The 21,574-nt window shown below is 42.4% G+C and overlaps 1 protein-coding gene across 3 annotated transcripts in view; it reads left to right on the forward strand.

The window, feature by feature from the left end:
• The window catches only part of LOC127634996 (neuropilin and tolloid-like protein 1), a 169,918-nt gene that overhangs the window by 133,376 nt on the left and 14,968 nt on the right, over nucleotides 1-21,574 (forward strand). For all 3 annotated transcript variants that reach the window (XM_052114802.1, XM_052114801.1, XM_052114803.1), the window contains exon 8: nucleotides 12,828-12,941. In XM_052114802.1, the coding sequence (XP_051970762.1) occupies nucleotides 12,828-12,941 (114 nt within the window). The remainder of the gene's footprint in view (nucleotides 1-12,827; nucleotides 12,942-21,574) is intronic.

Genomic DNA, 21,574 nt, shown 5'->3' on the forward strand with positions numbered 1-21,574 from the left:
GGTGATAGTCTGTTGGAAGTCTGTAAAACACAAAGCCCTTTCATTAAAGTTCTTATAGGAAAGCACACGAGTATACAGCCGATTGCAAAATTTGCAGAGACTGACCAGCAAGTTGAATCTGCCACTGTTGAAGTCAACTGTGCTAAAACTCATGAAGACCTCAACAGCAGAAACAGAACTGATGCCACATTACGGTGGGATCCTCCCATGGATCTAAGTCACTTGACAGAGGAACAAAAAATCATAGTGAGGAAAATACTCTATGAAGAATCACTGGCATTTGCACATAATGATGAAGATGTGGGCTGCATTCCGAACTTACAAATAGCCATCAATCTTACAGATGATATCCCTGTTCAGCGATCATACACCTCAGTTCCGAAGCCCCTGTACAAAGAAGTAAAATAATACATACAGGATCTTCTTGCAAAGGGGTGGATTAGCAAGTCCAAATCTCCCTACTCCGCAACAGTCACCTGTGTATGTAAAACCTGTTGAAGGACTCTGAATAGCACTACAAGCACTCCAGTGGCATGGTGTTAAACTGAGACTGACCAAGTGTGAGATGTTTAAAAAGGAAGTGCAGTATGTTGGACAACTAGTCTCTCCTGACAAAAGTTTGCATTGATCCAAAAGACCTAGATGCAGTCCTGCATTGAGAAGTAAAACGCCGACCATTGGTGGAGAGGTCTGCAAAATGCTAGGTTTCCTGAGCTACTATCGCTCATATGTCCAGGACTTCTCTCGAATCACCAAGCCCATCTACAAACTATTGCAAGTGAAGAAGAGTGCAACAGAAACATTCAGAGGAAAAACAAGGAGAGGAGGAGGGATAAGTCTCTCAGACTTCAGGTTTTATATCAAGCACCGACCTGGAAAAGTAAAAGTGGACACCGACACACTCTCCCGATTTCCAATTGATAAAAATTAATACATAATACATCACGGAATGCACAGAAGAACTATCCAGCCAAGCAGTCAAGGCCACCTGGGAAGGGAGTAGAGCTACAGAGTGACAAGATGTTGCCTGGGTTGTAGTCCTGAACCTGTCACAGAACCACTACCTTTTTGAACTGTTGCCTTCTGTCCGGCGCTTCAGAGCTCTGAACACCAGAACCGTCAGACACAGGAACAGTTTTTTCCCTCAGGCCATCCATCTAATGAACAATTAAATTGCCCCATTGAGCAATAATTATGTGCAATACACAGTTTAATTTTAATTTTAATTTTAATTTATATTATCCAACATATCCACTTCTGCCATTACTTACATTGCTCTGTACATAATATACTGTTTTTTGTTCTTTATATAACAGATTGTATTAGATTTGCACGACGTGTGTGTATGTGGGTATGTATGAAGGTGAGTGTATGTACGTATATGTATAATTATTTATTTTGTGTTCTTTTTTGTTTTTAATTACCTATGTCTTGCTGCTGTTTTTGGTATTGTTTGTATTGTTGTTGACTGGAAGCTCCTGTCACCTAGACAAATTCCTTGTATGTGTAAGCATACTTGGCAATAAAGCTGATTCTGATTCTGACCTTAATACAGTACTCAGTAATGCCTGGAAGAGATTGACCCTGATGAGTTGATAAAAGCACAAAGAACAAACACAGATATTGCAGAAATAATCAAGCTTAAGGAATCCAATGGAACTCTCAAATAGTATGATACAAAGAGCCAGAGGTGCTGTCAAAAAGCTGATGCACAAATGGAGAAAATTTCACTTAGAAGGAGGACTCTTGTATCATAAAACCACACAAAGACGTTTGTTCATTTTTCCTGCAAAGTATTAACAAACACCTACTTCAAGCACCTACATGACAACATGAGCCATGTCAGGGAAAACAGCGGCAGAGTGGATCTTTAATGACTTTATACCTGGGTTTCTGGCCAAACTACACCATGACCAAGGTCGAGAATTCGAGAACGAATAGTTTGCAGGAATGGGACATTCTAGAACTTCCCCATATCATCTGCAGGGCAATCCAGTCGAACATTGTTACAGATGTTAAGGACATTGGAATAAAAGGAAAAAGATGGAAAGAACCACTACCTCAGATTGTCCACACCTAGAATTGCACATGACACGAAGCAACAGGATACTCACCCTTTTACTAACTGAACGGACGTCATCCACGCTTTCCAAACTGACCTGTTGTTCAGACTAATGCCTGAAGAGGGAAATAAGACCCAGAGGTTACAAGAAAAAATGGGCCTGAGTGAATGACAGAGGCATACAGAATTGCTTCTGAAAACAGAAAAACTCAAGCGCCTGGCGACCGTGTACTCATGAGAAATCTAAGTGAGTGGGGAGGACCAGGAAAATTGAGGTCATACTGGGAGAAGACCATCTACAATGTGAAAGAATAAGTGAATGACAATCCAGTGTATTGTTGATGTTCCAACAATAGCACCTATAAAGGTGAGAAAGCATAGACAGACAAAACAACAAGTCAGACAAGCACAAGACAGTGATAAACATACTGATGGAGATGAGTGACGGGCATTACTGCAGGCTATAAATGCCAAATAACCAAATGAATGACCCTGAACTTACCTGCAATCATCCTACTGGAATCCTTCATGACAACAACCCAGTGAAATACCTGTAAAGGAAAAGAAAACTACCTGTACAGAGGCACCTGCAGAACAACACTGTGAATGTGATGAACCTGAAGAGAGACAGGAAATGGAGTATCCTGCAACAGAGCAGGGTTTGCCTCCTCCGGGGGCATGGCTTGCAGGCTCACCACATCCTCCCTAAAATGGGTCTTGGGAACCTTGGGCACATAGCTCGGTCAAGGTCTCTGCCAGAAGTTGAGAGTAATCAGGCTCCTGGACCAGCCAGGGAATGGGAAGGGGATTCAAGGAGACCTAGCCTGACCCCCAATACTGACAGTCCCACAGGCCAAGTTAGGAGATCCACATATGATAGATGGCCAGCTCAGATGTTCAATTACCTCCCGTTAGGTCAGCCTAATTTGTGTCTTGTGTTCTTTTCTCCTGATTTCTCAGGTATGTTCAATGTAAAAGTTGCAAAATACAAAATTTGTCATGTAATAATATATTAAGATTCATCTACTTTGGGTTTCATGTGAAATAATTTGTTAGTTTAATAGATGTCGAATTTTCTAAAGTTTGAGTTTCCACTATTGTAATGAGTGTAACAATTGAAATGGTCGTTCAATGCAAGTGAATGGGCCAAAATGGCGCCCGCCCCTTAGCCGTTTTATTTTGAGATTATTTGTGGCACAGTTTTTGTGTTTAAGTAGTGAAATGACATATGTTTTGTAATATGTTGTTATTTAAATCACAGGTTTGATTTTCAGTGGTAATTTCTTTACAAATGTTATGTTTAATGTCAGATTGCCATGCTAATGGTATAAATGTTGTACAGTGACGTCAATCGTTACAGAGTTCCCCTTCTGTCACTCACTTGACATTGTATCGATGTAGTGACACTAGGGGTCGCTCTTGAGAGCCCCAAAACACCTCATATCTTTGAGAAAAGGCCAATGAGAATTGGAAATTAGAATTTGCATGCCACTCCCCTGGACATATGGGTATAAAAGGGACCTGGAATGCAGAGTTCATTCAGATTTTTTCTTCAGAGCTGAGCGGTTGTGTATCAGCAAGCTGAATTCCATTGCTGTTCCATTCACCTCTATAGAACTGTTTGCTGTTGGATATATACGTTGCATTCCAGAGGCTTTCTCTCCATCTGCATGCTCAATGCAGAGTACACCCTTGGGCACTTCGACAGCACTAAAAGAGTTTATTTCTCTAAAAGAGTAATGTTTCCTCTATTTGAGCAAGCACATTGATCTGTCTTTTTAAAGATGCCCTTCCGTCTCTGTGCAGTTCCTGGTTGTGGTCGTTACCCCTCTGCCTCTGACGGCCATGATCGCTGCCTCACGTGTCTGGGTCTGAATCACGTTTAGGAAGCATTCGTGGATGGTTCATGTTCTCACTGCAAGAATATGACCATGGCAACATTGCGGTCGCGGCTTTACTTCTTCCGGGGGAAAGCCACTTCAGCTGCCCCCCTCCGCTGGTCCTTCTACCGACTGGTATGAGGCTGCCCCGGTTGACACTGAAGGCTATTCGAAGGCTATTCAATGTGTACGGTTCCCCCGGTTAATCCCTCACGGACCGCTCATTCCCTGACATGCACGTTTGCTCCCGTCCAGTTCTGGGATGAGACGGGCCGCTCGCCTCAGTTCCAGTCTAATGAGATGACAATCGCTGCATTGGAGAGTGCCTTGGTGATGTCAGATGCCGAGGACTCAACCAGGCTGGTGCCTTTGGGTGTGCCAGCTCAGTCTGAGGCCGACACAGAGCTGGCTGCCATGCTTGCCCATACTGCCATGAGTTTCAGGCTAGAGTGGAACCCTCACCTGCCCCTAAGCACTCGTTCTTGGGGACGGCGTGCCGCCCGCGGCCAAGCCCCCCTTAAATCCCCTTCTTCCCAGAGGTGCATAACAAGCTGGCACCTTTCACTGCCCGAACCCAATTCTTCAGCTCGTTCGCTTTCACTGCCCTCGATTCACGGCCAAAGAGGCCGCCCTCCTCAGTCGCCAGCCCACCTTATGCTGGACATGCAGAGCAAGGTAAGTGCTTTGAGGGCTCCCTCAGCGTGGCCGCATCAGGTCGGAGCATCGCGACACGGCATTCCCTGCTCCCCCCTGCTGCGAGACCACACCCCCAGGTATGTCGGATGTTATCCTTACATTAGTGCCCCTTGCCCAACCCTTTACGCTGGCGACAATTCGCCATGCAATCACCCCAGTTCCATCGACATTCACTTCACTTCATTGAAGGGCGAGAACATCGCTGTTCTTCTCGCGGTGATCGCTGTACTTCTGCAGAAGGGCGCGATGGAGCCAGTCCCTCTAGCCGAGGTGAGGCAAGGGTTTTAAAGCCCTTACTGCATAATTCCAAAGAAGGCCGATGGGTTGCGGCTAATCCTGGACCTCCGAGTTCTGAACCAGGCATTGCACAGTCTCCCGTTCACTGCCCACTCTGGTATGAACTGACAGGAGCCCCCCTCAGCACAGACTCTCTTGCACACAGCTGGCCCCGGGGGCTGCGCAAAAACGTGTTCCCCCCAGTGAGCCTACTTGCACAGACCATGTCAGGGTCAGGGAGGATGAGGAACAAGAAACCCTTGTGGCGCCGTATTGGCCCACCCAGACTTGGTTCTCGAACCTCACACTCCTCACAACAGCACCTCCCTGGGAAATTTCACTGAGGAAGCACCTTCTTTCTCAGGGACAGGGCACCATCTGGCACCCATGCCCAGCCCTCTGGAACCTCCACATCTGGTCCCTGGAGGGGACATGGAAGACCTAAGCGGTCTACCGCCCATAATGGTTAACACGATCTCTCAGGCCAGGGCTCCTTCTAGATGGCAGCTGTATTCCCTGAAGTGGTGTGTGTTTGCTAAGTGGTGTTCTTTCTGTAGCGAAGACCCCAAGAGGTGCGCAGTAGGGTCAGTGCTTTCCTTCCAGCAAATGAAGTTGGAGGGGTGGCTGTCCCCCTCCACCCTAAAGGTGTACGTAGCTGCTATAGCAGTGCAACATGATGCAGTTGAAGGTAAGTCCCTTGGTAAGCATGACCTGATCATCAGGTTCCTGAAAGAAGCCAGGAGGCTGAACCCTACTTGGTCACGCCTCTTTCCTTCATGGGACATCTCCATTGTCCTGCGGGACCTTCGGAGAGCCCTGTTCGAGCCCCTAGATTCAGTCAAATTAAAGGCTGTCTCATTCAAGACCACCCTCCTGACCGCGCTCACTTCCATCAAGAGGGTCGGGGATCTGCAAGCGTTCTCTGTCAGCGAAACGTGCCTGGAGTTCGGTCCTGTAGACTCTCACGTGTTCCTGAGACCTTGACCGAGCTATGTGCCCAAGGTTCCCAAGACCCATTTTAGCGAGGATGTGGTGAGCCTGCAAGCCATGCCCCCGGAGGAGGCAAACCCTGCTTTATCATTGCTGTAACCGGTGCGTGCTTTGCGCAACTACTTGGATCACACACCTATAGCTTTAGACGCTCTGAGCAGCTCTTTGTCTGCTTTGGTGGACAGCTGAAAGGGAACGCTGTCTCCAAACAGAGGCTTGCCCACTGGATCGTGCCTGTCCCTTGGCGGGTTTGAGCACACACTACAAGGAGTGTGGCATCCTCATCGGCACTGGCCAGTGGAACCTCTCTAGCAAACATCTGAAAAGCAGTGAGCTGGGCATCCCCCAATACCTTCACAAGATTTTACAATGTGGGGCAGCTGGCCAGGTGTATAGTGCCTTTCCCCTCCAGGAGGTGAAGCAGTGCGCTCTTCTCTCCCATGCGAGTTCACAAACCCTGAACCCTGGATGTCCTTCCTCCTAGCCCTCCGGCTCACGAATTCAGCAGAGAAATTTGTAGTTGGACCCAGTATATTTGCTAACATGATCTGTTCTGGGGTAAGTACACCACAGGTGTAGGTTACCACGGTAAAATCCTGTGATGTATCTTCCGGCAGGTGGGTCACCATGGGGTCTTTTCCCCCTGAAAGAATAGGAAAGGAAAATAACGCCTTCCGTGGCGTATTTTATGAGCATTAAAAGGCCCAAGCCAAATATAATACTCTGTGGAGAGAAAAACTTAGAGAGAAAAGACAGCGGCTAGCACAAATTTATTATTTAAGAAGACATATTTTTCACATTAAGAGAAATTTTTTTAATTAATTATATAAGCCTAATAAAGATGCTGACAAGCCATGCCTAAGGAAAGCTATTCATTTGTGTCTTGTCTTCTTTTCTCCTGATTTCTCTGGCAAAATTTAATCTGTCCCTCGGGTCCTATGCCTGTGACCTGTAACACAGGCATTGTTTCAAAGCAGCTGAACATGAAATTGTTCTATAACAGAAATTAATCAATATAATGCCAATATTAGTTATTTATGTTAAGAACAATTAGTGTTTAAAATTATATTTAATTCCAATGTTTAGACATGGAAAGAAATATAATAAAATTAGCGTAGATGCCATTCACTTTGAAGCATTAGAGAAGTATTTTTGGTTCCGACACACCTAACTAAAGCAGCATAACTATGAATTGAGGGATAAATTAGATGTATGCCTGGCTGAATAGATGAGTCTTTAGTCTTGACTTAAACTGAGAGAGTGTGTCTGAGTTCTGAAAACTGCTAGGAAGACTGTTTAGGAGCCAATTATGAACATTTTCTCCCTCCTTTTGTGGATTTTGATATTCTCTGTATTGTTAACAGGCTAGGAAGGTTGTTTTGCGATCATAGTGAGCGTGATGGATTATAGTGAGATAGAAGGTCACTTAAGTACTTTGGAGCTAGACCATTCAAAGCTTTGTAAGTAACAGAATTTTCAAATGAATACGCAACTTGTGTTAACGCTGATAAAATGGGGCTGATATGATCATATTTCTTGGTTCTAGTTAGCACTTTAGCTGCTGCATTTGAACCAACTTAAGTTTATTTATTAAACCTGCAGGACATCTACCTAGTAATGCATTAATCTAGTCTTGTGGTCATGAACACATGAAACAGTTTTTCGATATAAAACAGAGAGCATGTGTCGTAACTTAGGAATATTTCTGAGGTGGAAGAATGCAGTTCTACAAATATTGTAATTTAGTTTTTCAAAGTTTAGATTGCTTTCAAACATAACACCAAATTGTTTTGCTGTAGAAGTTGACATTACAGTGTATATCCATCAAGAGTCAAATTATATTTTAGTGTATTGTTGTTTGTGGGTTTTTTTCAATAATTAGTATGTGTTTTATCGGAATTCATTATAAGGACATTTCTAGCATCCGCTCGTTGATATCATTTATACTCTGATAATTTGGATAATTGTGAAATGTCGTCAGGTTTAGAAGAAATATAAAGTTGGGTATCTTGTTAATGTATTTTTTTTACTGCAACTCTACGATAAGGTTGTTTTTGATAACATTTGTTAACACATTAGTTAACATGAACTAACAATGTGCAATACCTGTACACCATTTATTAAACTTGGTAAATGTTAATTAAATAGTTATCACTAGTTAATACATTATGAACTAACAATCACCACGAACAATACATTATTTATAAATTAACATTAACCAAGAAAATAAATGCTTTAAAAATGTATTCCCTTTGTTAACACATGTACATAATACATGAACTAATGTATACAAATAGACCCTTTTTGTAGTGTTACCCTGTTTACTTTAATATATATATGTATTAATTTTACAGTATCTCACAAAAGTGAGTACACGGCTCACATTTTCTTATAGGCAATCTTCTTATAGCCTAGGCCATCTTTATGTAGAGCAACAATTCTTTTTCAGATCCTCAGAGAGTTTTTTGCCATGAGGGGCCATGTTGAACTTCCAGTGACCAGTATGAGGGAGTGTGAGAGTGATGACACCAAATTTAACACTCCTGCTCCCCATTCACACCCGAGACCTTGTAACACTAACGAGTCACGTGACACTGGGGAGGGAAAATGGCTAATTGGTCCCAATTTGGAAATTTTTACTTAGGGGTGTACCCACTTTTGTTGCAACCGGTTTAGACATTAATGGCTGTGTGTTGAGTTATTTTGAGGGGACAGCAAATTTACACTGTTATACAAGCTGTACACTCACTACTTTACATTTTTGCAAAGTGTCATTTCTTCAGTGTTGTCACATGAAAAGATATAATCAAATATTTACAAAAATGTGAGGGGGGTGTACTCACTTTGGTGAGATACTGTATATATATATATAGTATATATATATATATATATATATATATATATATATATATATATATATATTCAATAGGAGATGGTGTTGAATATTCCAGAGGTTCTTTTGTCTGCCTTATTCAATTTACACATACTGTATGTATGTCAGTAAAAGGGTCAAAGATGGTGGTTTGCATGTAACATCACATTCCGAATGACTTTTAAAGATCAAAACATTATGGTAGATATGGTTAGACACCATGCATCAGAGGTTAACTGATGAACTATCCACATCTGTGTTATTGCTTAATTTATGCACTGGGGTTGTTACTGAGTGTTAGTGAAAGGCCACTTTTGTGATAAGATCACTGGAAATTAATTTCTCTGGAGGTTATAGCAGACCCATCTTTAAATAACATCCAATATAATTTAGTAAATCCATCAGGTCTGCAGCACTACCTTGTGGTTAGAAAAGGAAATGTGTCCAAACTCAAAGACCAGAGTCCTGAGGACAGTACTTTGGGAATGATGAGTCATCCTAATTTAAGGTGTTATTACTCACCTAGCAACAGATTGGGTATACAGTCATTAATAAATCAACAAGGTACATCATTTCAACCTTGTATATGTATTATTTTTAAAACGTTCTCAGTTTGTTTTTGGTTTTTTGTGAACATGGTGATGTATGTCCTCTGCAGACCACAATATGAGCAACAGGAATTTGCTTAGACTATAAGTATGTCAAGTGAAGTATGTGGGATGGGAATTACTCACAAATGGGTAGGCATGTAAGGTTTCAGGCTAGAGTGGAACCCTCCACCTGCCCCTAAGCACTCGTTCTTGGGGACGGCGTGCCGCCCGCGGCCAAGCCCCCCTCAATCATGTGGTGATTGAGATGGAAGCTACATCCCTTCAAAAAGTCAACTTACGTTCAATTGAGACTTCTGTATAACTAGTTCTCTTCATGTACATAATATTTAATATACTTTTTATGATTTCAACTATGAGACATTAATTTATTTTCAGCTGCAAATGTAGATTTAAATGCCCTCCATTGTATATTTACACTCACCTAAAGGATTATTAGGAACACCATACTAATACTGTGTTTGACCCCCTTTCGCCTTCAGAACTGCCTTAATTCTATGTGGCATTGATTCAACAAGGTGCTGAAAGCATTCTTTAGAAATGTTGGCCCATATTGATAGGATAGCATCTTGCAGTTGATGGAGATTTGTGGGATGCACATCCAGGGCATGAAGCTCCCGTTCCATCACATCCCAAAGATGCTCTATTGGGTTGAGATCTGGTGACTGTGGGGGCCATTTTAGTACAGTGAACTCATTGTCATGTTCAAGAAACCAATTTGAAATGATTCGAGCTTTGTGACATGGTGCATTATCCTGCTGGAAGTAGCCATCAGAGGATGGGTACATAGTGGCCATAAAGGGATGGACATGGTCAGAAACAATGCTCAGGTAGGCCGTGGCATTTAAACGATGCCCGATTGGCACTAAGGGGCCTAAAGTGTGCCAAGAAAACATCCCCCACACCATTACACCACCACCACCACCAGCCTGCACAGTGGTAACAAGGCATGGTGGATCCATGTTCTCATTCTGTTTACGCCAAATTCTGACTCTACCATCTCAATGTCTCAACAGAAATCGAGACTCATCAGACAAGGCAACATTTTTCCAGTCTTCAACTGTCCAATTTTGGTGAGCTCTTGCAAATTGTAGCCTCTTTTTCCTATTTGTAGTGGAGATGAGTGGTACCCGGTGGGGTCTTCTGCTGTTGTAGCCCATCCGCCTCAAGGTTGTGCGTGTTGTGGCTTCACACATGCTTTGCTGCATACCTCGGTTGTAACGAGTGGTTATTTCAGGCAAAGTTGCTCTTCTATCAGCTTGAATCAGTCGGCCCATTCTCCTCTGACCTCTAGCATCAACAAGGCATTTTCGCCCACAGGACTGCCGCATACTGGATGTTTTTCCCTTTTCACACCATTCTTTGTAAACCCTAGAGATGGTTGTGCATGAAAATCCCAGTAACTGAGCAGATTGTGAAATACTCAGACCGGCCCGTCTGGCACAACAACCATGCCACGCTCAAAATCATCTTTCTTTCCCATTCTGACATTCAGTTTGGAGTTCAGGAGATTGTCTTGACCAGGACCACACCCCTAAATGCATTGAAGCAACTGCCATGTGATTGGTTGATTAGATAATTGCGTTAATGAGAAATTGAACAGGTGTTCCTAATAATCCTTTAGGTGAGTGTATATATGGTAGCCCAAAGTTTGGAATAATGTACAGATTTTGCTGTTTGTATGGACATTGGTTCTTTAATTCAGCAAAGTGGCATTCAACTGATCACACAGTATAGTCAGATTATTACTGAGGTAAAAAAACAGCACCATCACTATTTGAAAAAAGTCATTTTTGATCAAATCTAGACATGCCACATTTCCAGCAGCCATCACTCCAACACCTTATCCTTGAGTAATCATGCTAAGTTGCTAATTTGGTACTTAAAAATCACTTTCCATTCTATTTGGTTTGTTAAATGAAGCTTAACTTTGTCTTTGTGTTTGTTTTTGAGTTGGCACAGTATGCAATAGACTGGCATGTCTTAAGGTCAATATTAGGTCAAAAATTCCAAAAAAGAAACAGCTTTCTCTAGAAACTCATCAGCCAATCATTGTTTTGAGGAACGAAGGCTATACAACTCTTAAAATTGCCAAAAACAAAACTGAAGTTTTCATACAAAGGTGTACACTACAGTCTTCAAAGACAAAGGACAGCTGGCTCTAACAAGGACAGAAAGAGATGTGGAAGGCCCAGATGTACAAATAAACAAGAGGAAAAGTACATCAGAGTCTCTAGTTTGATAAATAGACACCTCACATGTCCTCAGCTGACAGCTTCATTGAATTCTACCCACTCAACACCCGTTTCATGTACAACAGTATAGAGAAGACTCAGGGGTGCAGGCCTTATGGGAAGAATTGCAAAGAAAAAGCCACTTTTGAAACAGAAAAACAAAAAGAAAAGGTTATAGTGGGCAAAGAAACACAGACATTGGACAACAGGTAATTGGAAAAGATTGTTATGGATCTTAACCCCATTGCCTTTTTGTGGGATCAGCTAGACTGTAAGGTGCTTGAGGAGTGCCTGACAAGACAGCCACATCTATGGCAAGTGCTACAGGAAGTGTGGGTTGAAATGTCACCTGAGTATCTGGACAAACTGACAGCTAGAATGCCAAGGATCTGCAAAGCTGTCATTGCTGCATGTGGAGGAACTTTTGATGAGAACTCTTTAAGTAGTTTAAAGATTGTCAAATTGTACTGATAATTTTTCCTGTGATAAGTTAAATTCCACTTTGGTGAATAAATGTACCAATTTCTTGTCATAAGAGCAAAATCTGTACATTATTTCAAACTTTTGGACACCAGTGTGTATATATATATATATATATATATATATATATATATATATATATATATATATATATATATATATATATATATACACACATACACACGCATATTAATCTATGACAAAAAATATTAGATAAATCTTCTTTTATCTTTGAATGATATTAGCAGTTTTGGAAATATTAAACAACTTGCTGTTTGCATCTGCATTCATTATCCTAATGACATCTGATCAATTAGCATAAACTCAAATCAAATTATTTAAAATTCAGTTGTAAATTTGAATTAATGGGTTTGATTGAATGTTAGAGTCTGTAGCCTACATTAATATATAGGACTCTCTTGAATTCCTGGGCAGAAGTCGATAGATATTAATAGTGATAGAACTTCTACAGACATGGACATGTTTCCATGCATATTTGAAGAGCTGGATTAAAATTCATGCCCAGCAGAAGGCAACAGAACTTGATTTGGTGTGTTTGAGTAATGAGTTTCTAAATTTGAACTGTATTGATGCACACCGACAGACAGACATGCAATGTGATTTTTGTGATTAATTGTGTTAACAGGTAAGACATTATAGAAAGCATCTTATTAACAAGAATAAATTAAGTGTAATCTGACATTTGCATAATCCATTTTTCTCCCTCAGCTCCATGCGAGGCAGATACTTTCTTTTGCCACAGTAACATGTGTATCAATAATACGCTGGTGTGCAATGGAGTCCAGAACTGTGTCTACCCCTGGGATGAGAACCATTGCAAAGGTAGGTGGAAGTGTTTTTTATCCTGTCAGACTTAGTCTTCCATGGCAATGTTTAGTGGTCTGTGTACACAATAGCTTGGTCTTCATTTTTCTCTGATTGAAGATCAATACTAGTCCAACTTGGGGACATCAGAAGATGACGTGCACAGAACGGGGGCAGCAGGGTGCCCCTTTCATTCACAAATCTAAAGGTGCATTTTTGGTCATCCAGAAAATGGGGAGAAATTGAAATTATTAAATTAAAATAGTTAAAACAAAATTAAAATCTCATCATAATCTCACAATAACATTATTATGAGATGTATTTTTAAATCGCAGGCATATTAAAGAAAATTAAGCTGGGGTGCTTTTAAGAGTGCACGCTACAGCAGATCAGGGGTGGATTTCAATCGCAAGTGATCCTTCCTATGCCCTATACTCACTCTGAACTGGGTGGGTACTCTGAAGGAAACATGGCATTACACTATGAATGTACCCTTCACTAACGGTCTTGTGGAAGGGCCCTCTGAGAACAGATTCATTTTCTCACTTTCGTTTTAAACAAGCTTTCGAGTGCCATCCTTTCTCGCAGAAGTGCCCTTCAAGGAAGCAAAAAATGCAGTTTTGAATTCGCCCCAGGACATCGAAGTGCCATTACCTCAGACGAGTAACAGGTCAGATAAAAAGTCCACTCCATGTATTGTGTTGTAAGTTCATCAAAAGAATAATACAAAACATTTCAAGTCAAGTCAAGTCAAGTGGTTTTTATTGTCATTTCAACCATATACAGTTAAGTACAGTACACAGCAAAACGAGACAACGTTCCTCCAGGACCATGGTGCTACATAAAAACAACAAAGGACCAACATAGGACCACATGAGACTACACAACGAAATAAAATACCTATATAAACTACCTATATATACCTATATAAAGTGCACGTGCAAACATGTGCAAAAAGTACAGGACAGTACAACAAATTACTGACAATGAACAGGACAATAGACAGTGCAGCGCCGACCAGTACTCAGTAGTGCAAAAAGATGACAGTTTCTAAAATGTAAACATAACATACTATGAGATAGTGTTCTATGCACATAGCAGTTATTGAGGTAGCAGACAGTTATAAAGTGACAGTAATTAAAGTGCAACTCAGGACACGTGTGTGTCAAACCAGTCTCTGAGTATTGAGAAGTCTGATGGCTTGGGGAAGAAGCTGTTACACAGTCTGGCCGTGAGGGCCCGAATGCTTCGGTACCTCTTGCCAGACGGGAGGAAGGTAAAGAGTTTGTGTGAGGGGTGTGTGGGGTCGTCCACAATGCTGGTTGCTTTGCGGATACAGTGTTTTTTGTAAATGTCTTTGATGGAGGGAAGAGAGACCCCAACGATCTTCTCAGCTGTCCTCACTATCCTCTGCAGGGCTTTGCGGTCCGAAACGGTGCAAGTCCCAAACCAGGCAGTGATGCAGCTGCTCAGGATGCTCTCAATAGTCCCTCTATAGAATGTAGTGAGGATGGGGGTTGGGAGATGTGCTTTCCTCAGCCTTCGAAGAAAGTAGAGATGCTGCTGGGCTTTCTTGGTGATAGAGCTGGTGTTGAGGGACCAGGTGAGGTTCTCCGTCAGGTGAACACCAAGGAATTTGGTGCTCTTGACGATCTCCACAGAGGAGCCGTCGATGTTCAGCGGAGTGTGTTCACCTTGTGCTCTCCTAAAGTCAACAACCATCTCTTTTGTTTTGTCGACATTCAGGGACAGGTTGTTGTCTCTACACCAGTTCGTCAGCCGCTGCACCTCCTCTATGTATGCTGATTCTGTATGCTTGTTCTTGCTGATGAGACCCACCACGGTCGTGTCATCGGCGAACTTGATGATGTGATTCGAGCTGTGCATTGCTGCACAGTCGTGAGTCAGCAGAGTGAACAGCAGTGGACTGAGCACACAGCCCTGGGGGGCCCCAGTGCTCAGTGTGGTGGTGGTGGAGATGCTGTTCCCGATCCGGACTGACTGAGGTCTCCCAGTCAGGAAGTCCAGGATCCAGTTGCAGAGGGAGGTGTCCAGGCCCAGCAGGTTCAGCTTTCCAATCAGGTGCTGGGGAATGATTGTGTTGAATGCTGAGCTGAAATCTATGAACAGCATTCGAACGTATGAGTCCTTATTGTCTAGGTGGGTGAGGGCCAGATGGAGGGTTGTGGTGATGGCATCGTCCGTTGAACGGTTTGAACGATCACGCAAACTGCAGTGGGTCTAGTGAGGGGGCAGCTGGGTCTTAATCTGCCTCATGACGAGCCTCTCGAAGCACTTCATGATGATGGGTGTAAGTGCGACGGGATGGTAGTCGTTGAGGCAGGACACTGAAGACTTCTTTGGCATGGGGATGATGGTGGTGGCCTTGAAGCACGTTGGAACAACGGCGCTGCTCAGAGAGATGTTGAAGATGTCGGTAAGAACATCTGCTAGCTGGTCTGCACATCCTCTGAGCACTCTGCCAGGAATGTTGTCTGGTCCAGCAGCCTTCCGTGGGTTGACTCTACGTAGAGTTTTCCTCACATCTGCCGTGGTAAGACAGAGCACTTGGTCGTTGGGAGGAGGGGTGGACTTCCTCGCCATCACGTCGTTCTGCACTTCAAACCGAGCATAGAAGTCGCTCAGCGCATCTGGAAGGGAGGCATCTTTGTCACAGGCAACTGATGTTGTCCTGTAGTTGGTGATGGCCTGGATGCCCTGCCACATCGCCGCGTGTCACCGCTGTCCTGGAAGTGACTGTGGATTCTCTGGGCGTGCGGCGCTTTGCCTCTCTGATTGCCCGTGACAGTTTGGCCCTAGCTGTTCTTAGGGCTGCCTTATCGCCTGCTCTGAAGGCGGAGTCTCGGACCTCAGCAGCGTGCGCACCTCCGCAGTCATCCACGGCTTCTGGTTGGAGCGTGTGGTGATGGTCTTGAGAAAGTGACATCATCAATGCACTTGCTGATGTAGCTGGTCACTGATGCTGTGTATTCCTCCAAGTTGGTAGAATCGCCATATGTTGCAGCCTCCCTGAACATGTGCCAGTCAGTACACTCAAAACAGTCCTGAAGAGCAGAGATGGCTCCTGCTGGCCAGGTTTTCACCTGCTTCTGAAGCGGTTTTGTGCGTCTGACGAGCGGTCTGTATGCTGGAATTAACATAACAGAGATGTGGTCTGAGTAGCCGAGGTGGGGGCGGGGCTCCGCCCGCAGCGCCTGGGATGTTTGTGTAAACAAGATCAAGCTGCTCAGCCCTCTCGTTGCAAAGTCCACATACTGATGGAATTTAGGGAGCACTGTCTTGAGATTTGCATGGTTGAAATCTCCGGCGACAATAAACAGTCCGTCAGGGTGAGCGTTCTGCAGTTCGCTCATAGCCCCATACAGTTCACAGAGCACTTCCTTAGCGTTAGCTTGGGGAATGTAAACTCCGGTTATGCAAACAGTGGTGAATTCCCGTGGTAGATAAAAAGGTCTGCATCTAACAGTCACAAGCTCCAACAGCGATGAACAGTAACTAGAGACTAGCATAGAGTTCTTGCACCATTCCGTGTTGATGTAAACACACAAGCCACCACCGCGAGTCTTACCGCGAGAGAGCTGTATTTCTGTCGGCACGAAACGAGGCGAGCCCGTCTAGCTGAATGGCGACATCCGAACTCTGTCGCTGAGCCACGTCTCCGTGAAAACAAAGACGCAGCAGTCTCTAAACTCACGCTACGTAGCCTGCTGGAGTCGGATATAGTCCAGTTTATTGTCCAGGAGCAAACATTTGAGAGCAGGATAGACGGAGAGCCGGCCGGCTAGGGTTTGTTTTTAGCCTAGCATGGACCCCGCCCTCTTTCCGCGACTTCCGCTTTCGCACACCGCTACGACGTCCTCTCCCCGCCACCGGCATCAGGCGACGCCGAGGGCTGGAGGCCTGGTCTCCGCAGCAAGCCGAGTACGCGTAGCGCCTCCTGCAGGTCATCATGCAGCTTGGTTTTTGCATGAGTCTTATATTTGAGTAGTGTCTGGCGATGGTAGACACGAACACTGGTTGCTCTGATGTCCATGTGTTGCAAAAGTCGGGCTTTTTTAACAAAAATAGCACCATTGTGGATCCGGAGTGGCCGCTGCGTGCTACCGCGCCGCCATCTTGGATCGATGGTAAAATTTGTAGTGGTACCCAAAATTTCCAACATTGGGTACCACTAGTGTAGACAGATTTATTTATATTGAATTTTTTATATTTATATTGAATTATAATGGGAGAAGTTGCATTGCTTTCAGTGATATAAATTTAATTAATGTTTTATAGAATATTGACATAAGCTGAAGGAGCTGTCTGGTTCAGCCAAAGCAGTTTGGTTTTGTTAGTGTTAGGGTTATATTATACTAATTATAAAGGGGGAGAGTGAGGCACAAACTTTTTGGTTTTCTTAAAGTTGCAGTATGTAAGATTCAAAAACCCTTGTTATTAATGACACCTGTGGCCATTAAGTGAACTGCAGCCAGCTACCTGTTGTTCGTGTTTGTGTTCACGCTCGTGCACACACTCCATAGTGAAGCGAGCGAGCATCAACCAAAACAATGACGTAATGTACAAAGAGACTGAATGTGATCCACCGGCATCATACTGACAGATGAGGTAGCATACTGTAATTAAAATTACACAGTTATGATTGTTTTACTACAAACTTTGAGACTAAATTAAAACTACTTATCAGCTTACTGATACACACATACAGCTACATACTACCAAACTATACCAGACAGTTTACTGTTGCACTGCACTGTTATGTTGCACTATTGTATGTTTTGTTTTCATATTTTGTACTACGGATAAGAAACCAGCGTATTTGCTTAAATTTATCCTGTAAACTTGACTTTTAGTATAATGAGAAGATTGTTGAAATTATTTGAATGTTATGAAGCAAGGTATCTTGCAATTCGTCAGCATTAGCAGGCAAGATCAAGTTAGCTAATATTACACAGATCAATCTTTAGGGCACAATATTTCACATGCTTTGCAGTTATGTAAGCTTACCTGTCCAATAAGAAGAACACAAATTCAGGGTCGGTTTTGATCCCTAATTGCTGATGTTCAGGTCACTCTAGTTTTCGCTCGACCACGATCACATTCCCGCTTAGCCAGACTGGATTCTGTAGATACCTTTTTTGGGGGTGGGGCTTACTCTGAGTTTGTGTAGGAGTTGGTGTTGTGCTGGGAGCTGGATATTTGCTGGATTCCATCTCTAAGATAACGTTACCTAGTGTTGGAGTTTGTTGTCGCTGTTTAATAGATGCTATTACTGTCCGAGGCAAGGCTCTCGGGAGCGTGCATAAACGTCACATCCTTTGGATTTTCCCGGCAAAAGTGACCCACTCCCTTCGCATGAAAATCAGTCTACAGGCTTTAATAGGCAATCTAGAAAGTGCGGGAAGGGCTAATTTTTTAAGTTGCATTACAAGCCATTCACACAATGGCAAAATGGCGAATATTACATACATTTTTACATATTGCTCCTTTAAGTTTGTGTAAATGTACTTGGGGTTCGATGTATTTTTCTTTTTTCACATGAATTTCACCCGTGTCTATTACACATATGTGGTCTTTTTCATGAATATAGTGTATAGGTTTTTCACAATCTACCTCGGAAAAAAAGAAAGTGAAATGTTACAACGTTCCCCATAGGTGGGGCATATTGTAACAGGTGAGGAGCACATTGTAACAAGACCATATTTCATCTTAAAATTCCCCTCTAACAACTTTATCTGATCTAATTAAAAAGCATAGAAGATAAAGACATTTTCATGTCAATAAAAGGCATTTATTAACTTTGTCATATGTTATAGGCCTATAGCAATCATTTTGACACTTAATAATAAATACACAACAAAGCCACAGCATTGACCGAAATAATGCATTGATTGATGACAAAACACACACACACACACGCGCACATATTTGACTGCATGGAGTTGCAAATAGTTTTTTGTAATTGGGGCACTTTGTAATGCAGAGTTATAACATGCCCGTTAGGCTAACTGGGATTTAAACCTGACTGGTCACTTCTGCTGGCTATCTGAGAATTAAAAGACTATATAAGATGGTAGCTAAATGATTGGAGATTCAAATAATACCAAGTTTGCCTCCTTTTAAATAAACAGTAAATAAAATTTACTTTCATGTGAATTTTTACTTTTGATACGTTAAAATTAACTTTTGGTGATATCTTCCAAGGTTTTTTGAATTTTTGCTCTTTTTGAATTTTTTATGGAAAAATAATATATTTCTTTCACATGTTACTTAGGTAATGTATATAAATGTAAATATATGAATTTTATATACTGGGTGCATGTCCTATTTAATTTCAATTAATTAATTAATTAATTAATTGTATTAATATAATTATAATAATTATTTATTAATATAATTATTTTCCTTCATAAATTCACAGTATGCCCAACTCTCCAGATATTACTACACTACTGGCACCATCATACCGTAAGGGGGCACCAGAAACTCCACCAGCTGCCCTAACATGCATGTTATATGTTATTTAAGGACCCTTTAGCATCTCCATGAACACAGTCGATCGCCTCGCGCTCGTCCTTTCTCATCACAACTTCGCACAGTACACCACTTTACCAGAGTAATGCCATGGTACTGAATGACTGATCATGTTCATATTTCATGTTACTGTCATGGTACACCAAGGTCATTTTACTATGACACATCATAAACATGAGGTTATCACAGAACATGTCTGAAAATAAATAAATATACAAGTGTATTACCACGGTGCTTTTTGATTAATTTATTTGTTCTTGGTGGGTGTGATCTTTTGGATATGTCCCGGTCGAGGCCTTCTAGCTGGCCTTGAGTGATGCAATCACACTTTAAGTGATGTAATTTGAAAGCGAAGTGTGCGAGATCTTGCTGACGAGTCGACTGTCATTACTGCCGCTAACGCCATTGAGAAAGAGATCCTTATGGATTAACAAACCTGAGATGTTCTGTGTGACCGCATAATTTATTAATCAGGAAAGGAGGACTGATTTCACTTCAAAAGTAATTTAGTAAGTGCTTTTTGCATTGTTACAGCAACATCAGGAGTTTTCTAAGTGTAAATTAGGCTGCTGGAGCATTCAGTGTCGGATCAAGTTTTGAAAAGTAGTGCTGCATTCCATTCAACTCGGACAGTCGGATTTCACAACTTCCTACTTTGGAAAGTGCATTGGAATGCATTTTTAAGTCAGAATTACAATTTGTAGGCTCGTGCAGAAATTCTCATCTCCAAATTCGCCGAGATGCAGGGGCATGATGTCACACAAACATGTCGACACTCAGGGAGGTATACAAAGTAAGTGATAAACATTCACTTTATTAATTAATATCTATAAATGATTTTGTTTCCACATTACATGATATTAAAGCTTGTTTAACAAACGCCTGCAGAAACAGGTGTATAAAACATTATAATCTCTTTTGATAATCGTACACCTGAAGCACAAACGCTAGCACTGCAGCATTGTTTATCAGCTGGGTTGCTAGGAGACATCTCTAATGAGAGTCAAACCCCTGCTAAGCTAACGGGAGCATTGCAGTTTTGTTTCCTTCAACATCATCTTCAGAATATCAGGGAAAGGAATGCATTTATGCTCGGAGATATCAAGTAATAATATCCCACATCCAACTTGAATAGAATGCAGCATTACCGTGTACACTAATGAAACAAAATGTATTGCATGCAACATTTAAATCGCAATTATCATTAGATATATATTTTCCAGGTATTGTAGACCACCTTGGTAGATCATATGAATGATTATGATTTTTGAATGTCTGTTCGGAGACGTTAATTTCACAAAACAGTCATGCTGCAGTTAAAATTAGGCTTGCTTGACTTCCGGTATAGCCATGAAGGTGTGAGGTCGAAGGAAGAAGGGCTCCCGACCTACATTGTCAAATTAAACTTGTTACACGCCATATAGCGTCATTCATTGTTGACCGCTGGTTGAATTATGAGTAACTCTAAGCAGAAGCAACCGCACCCTTCAGTGCCACCGACCACGAGAGCTACTGCTAGCATTGCCGGTAAGCTGGCAGCCATTGCCGCCACCCCCAATCTCGAAAAACAGGCCATGACAGAAACTTTTGAAACTGTCTCCATGGACCAGTTGATTTCTGAATTAACTAAACAGCGCATTAGTATCAGGGAAGATATCTCCGACTTGATTCGGGAATCTATCGGTCCTTTACAAAGCTCTGTAAATGCACTGAGAGAGACTGTGGATGGCTTTCAAAGCCGTTTAGCCACGACAGAATCCCTAGTTGGGGAGAATTTTGAAAAGCTGACAGTGGCCGAAAATACTATAAAAACTTTGCAAACGCAGAACACATCTCTCCTTGACCGCATTGAAGATTTGGAGAATAGATCGCGAAGGGCTAACCTGAGGATTGTGAACGTTCCAGAAGGGAGCGAAAACGGTCATGATCCCGTTATTTTCACTGCTGAGATGTTGCTAGAGATGACGGGCACGGAGGTCTTCGACAAGCCACCAGCACTTGAGAGAGTGCATCGATCACCCGGTCAAAAGCCAACTGACGGCCGTAAACCACATCCATTTGTGGTGTGCTTTCACAGGTTTCAAGAAAAGGAGCTA

This window comes from Xyrauchen texanus, chromosome 42, assembly GCF_025860055.1.
Source record: "Xyrauchen texanus isolate HMW12.3.18 chromosome 42, RBS_HiC_50CHRs, whole genome shotgun sequence".
Classification (NCBI taxonomy): domain Eukaryota; kingdom Metazoa; phylum Chordata; class Actinopteri; order Cypriniformes; family Catostomidae; genus Xyrauchen; species Xyrauchen texanus.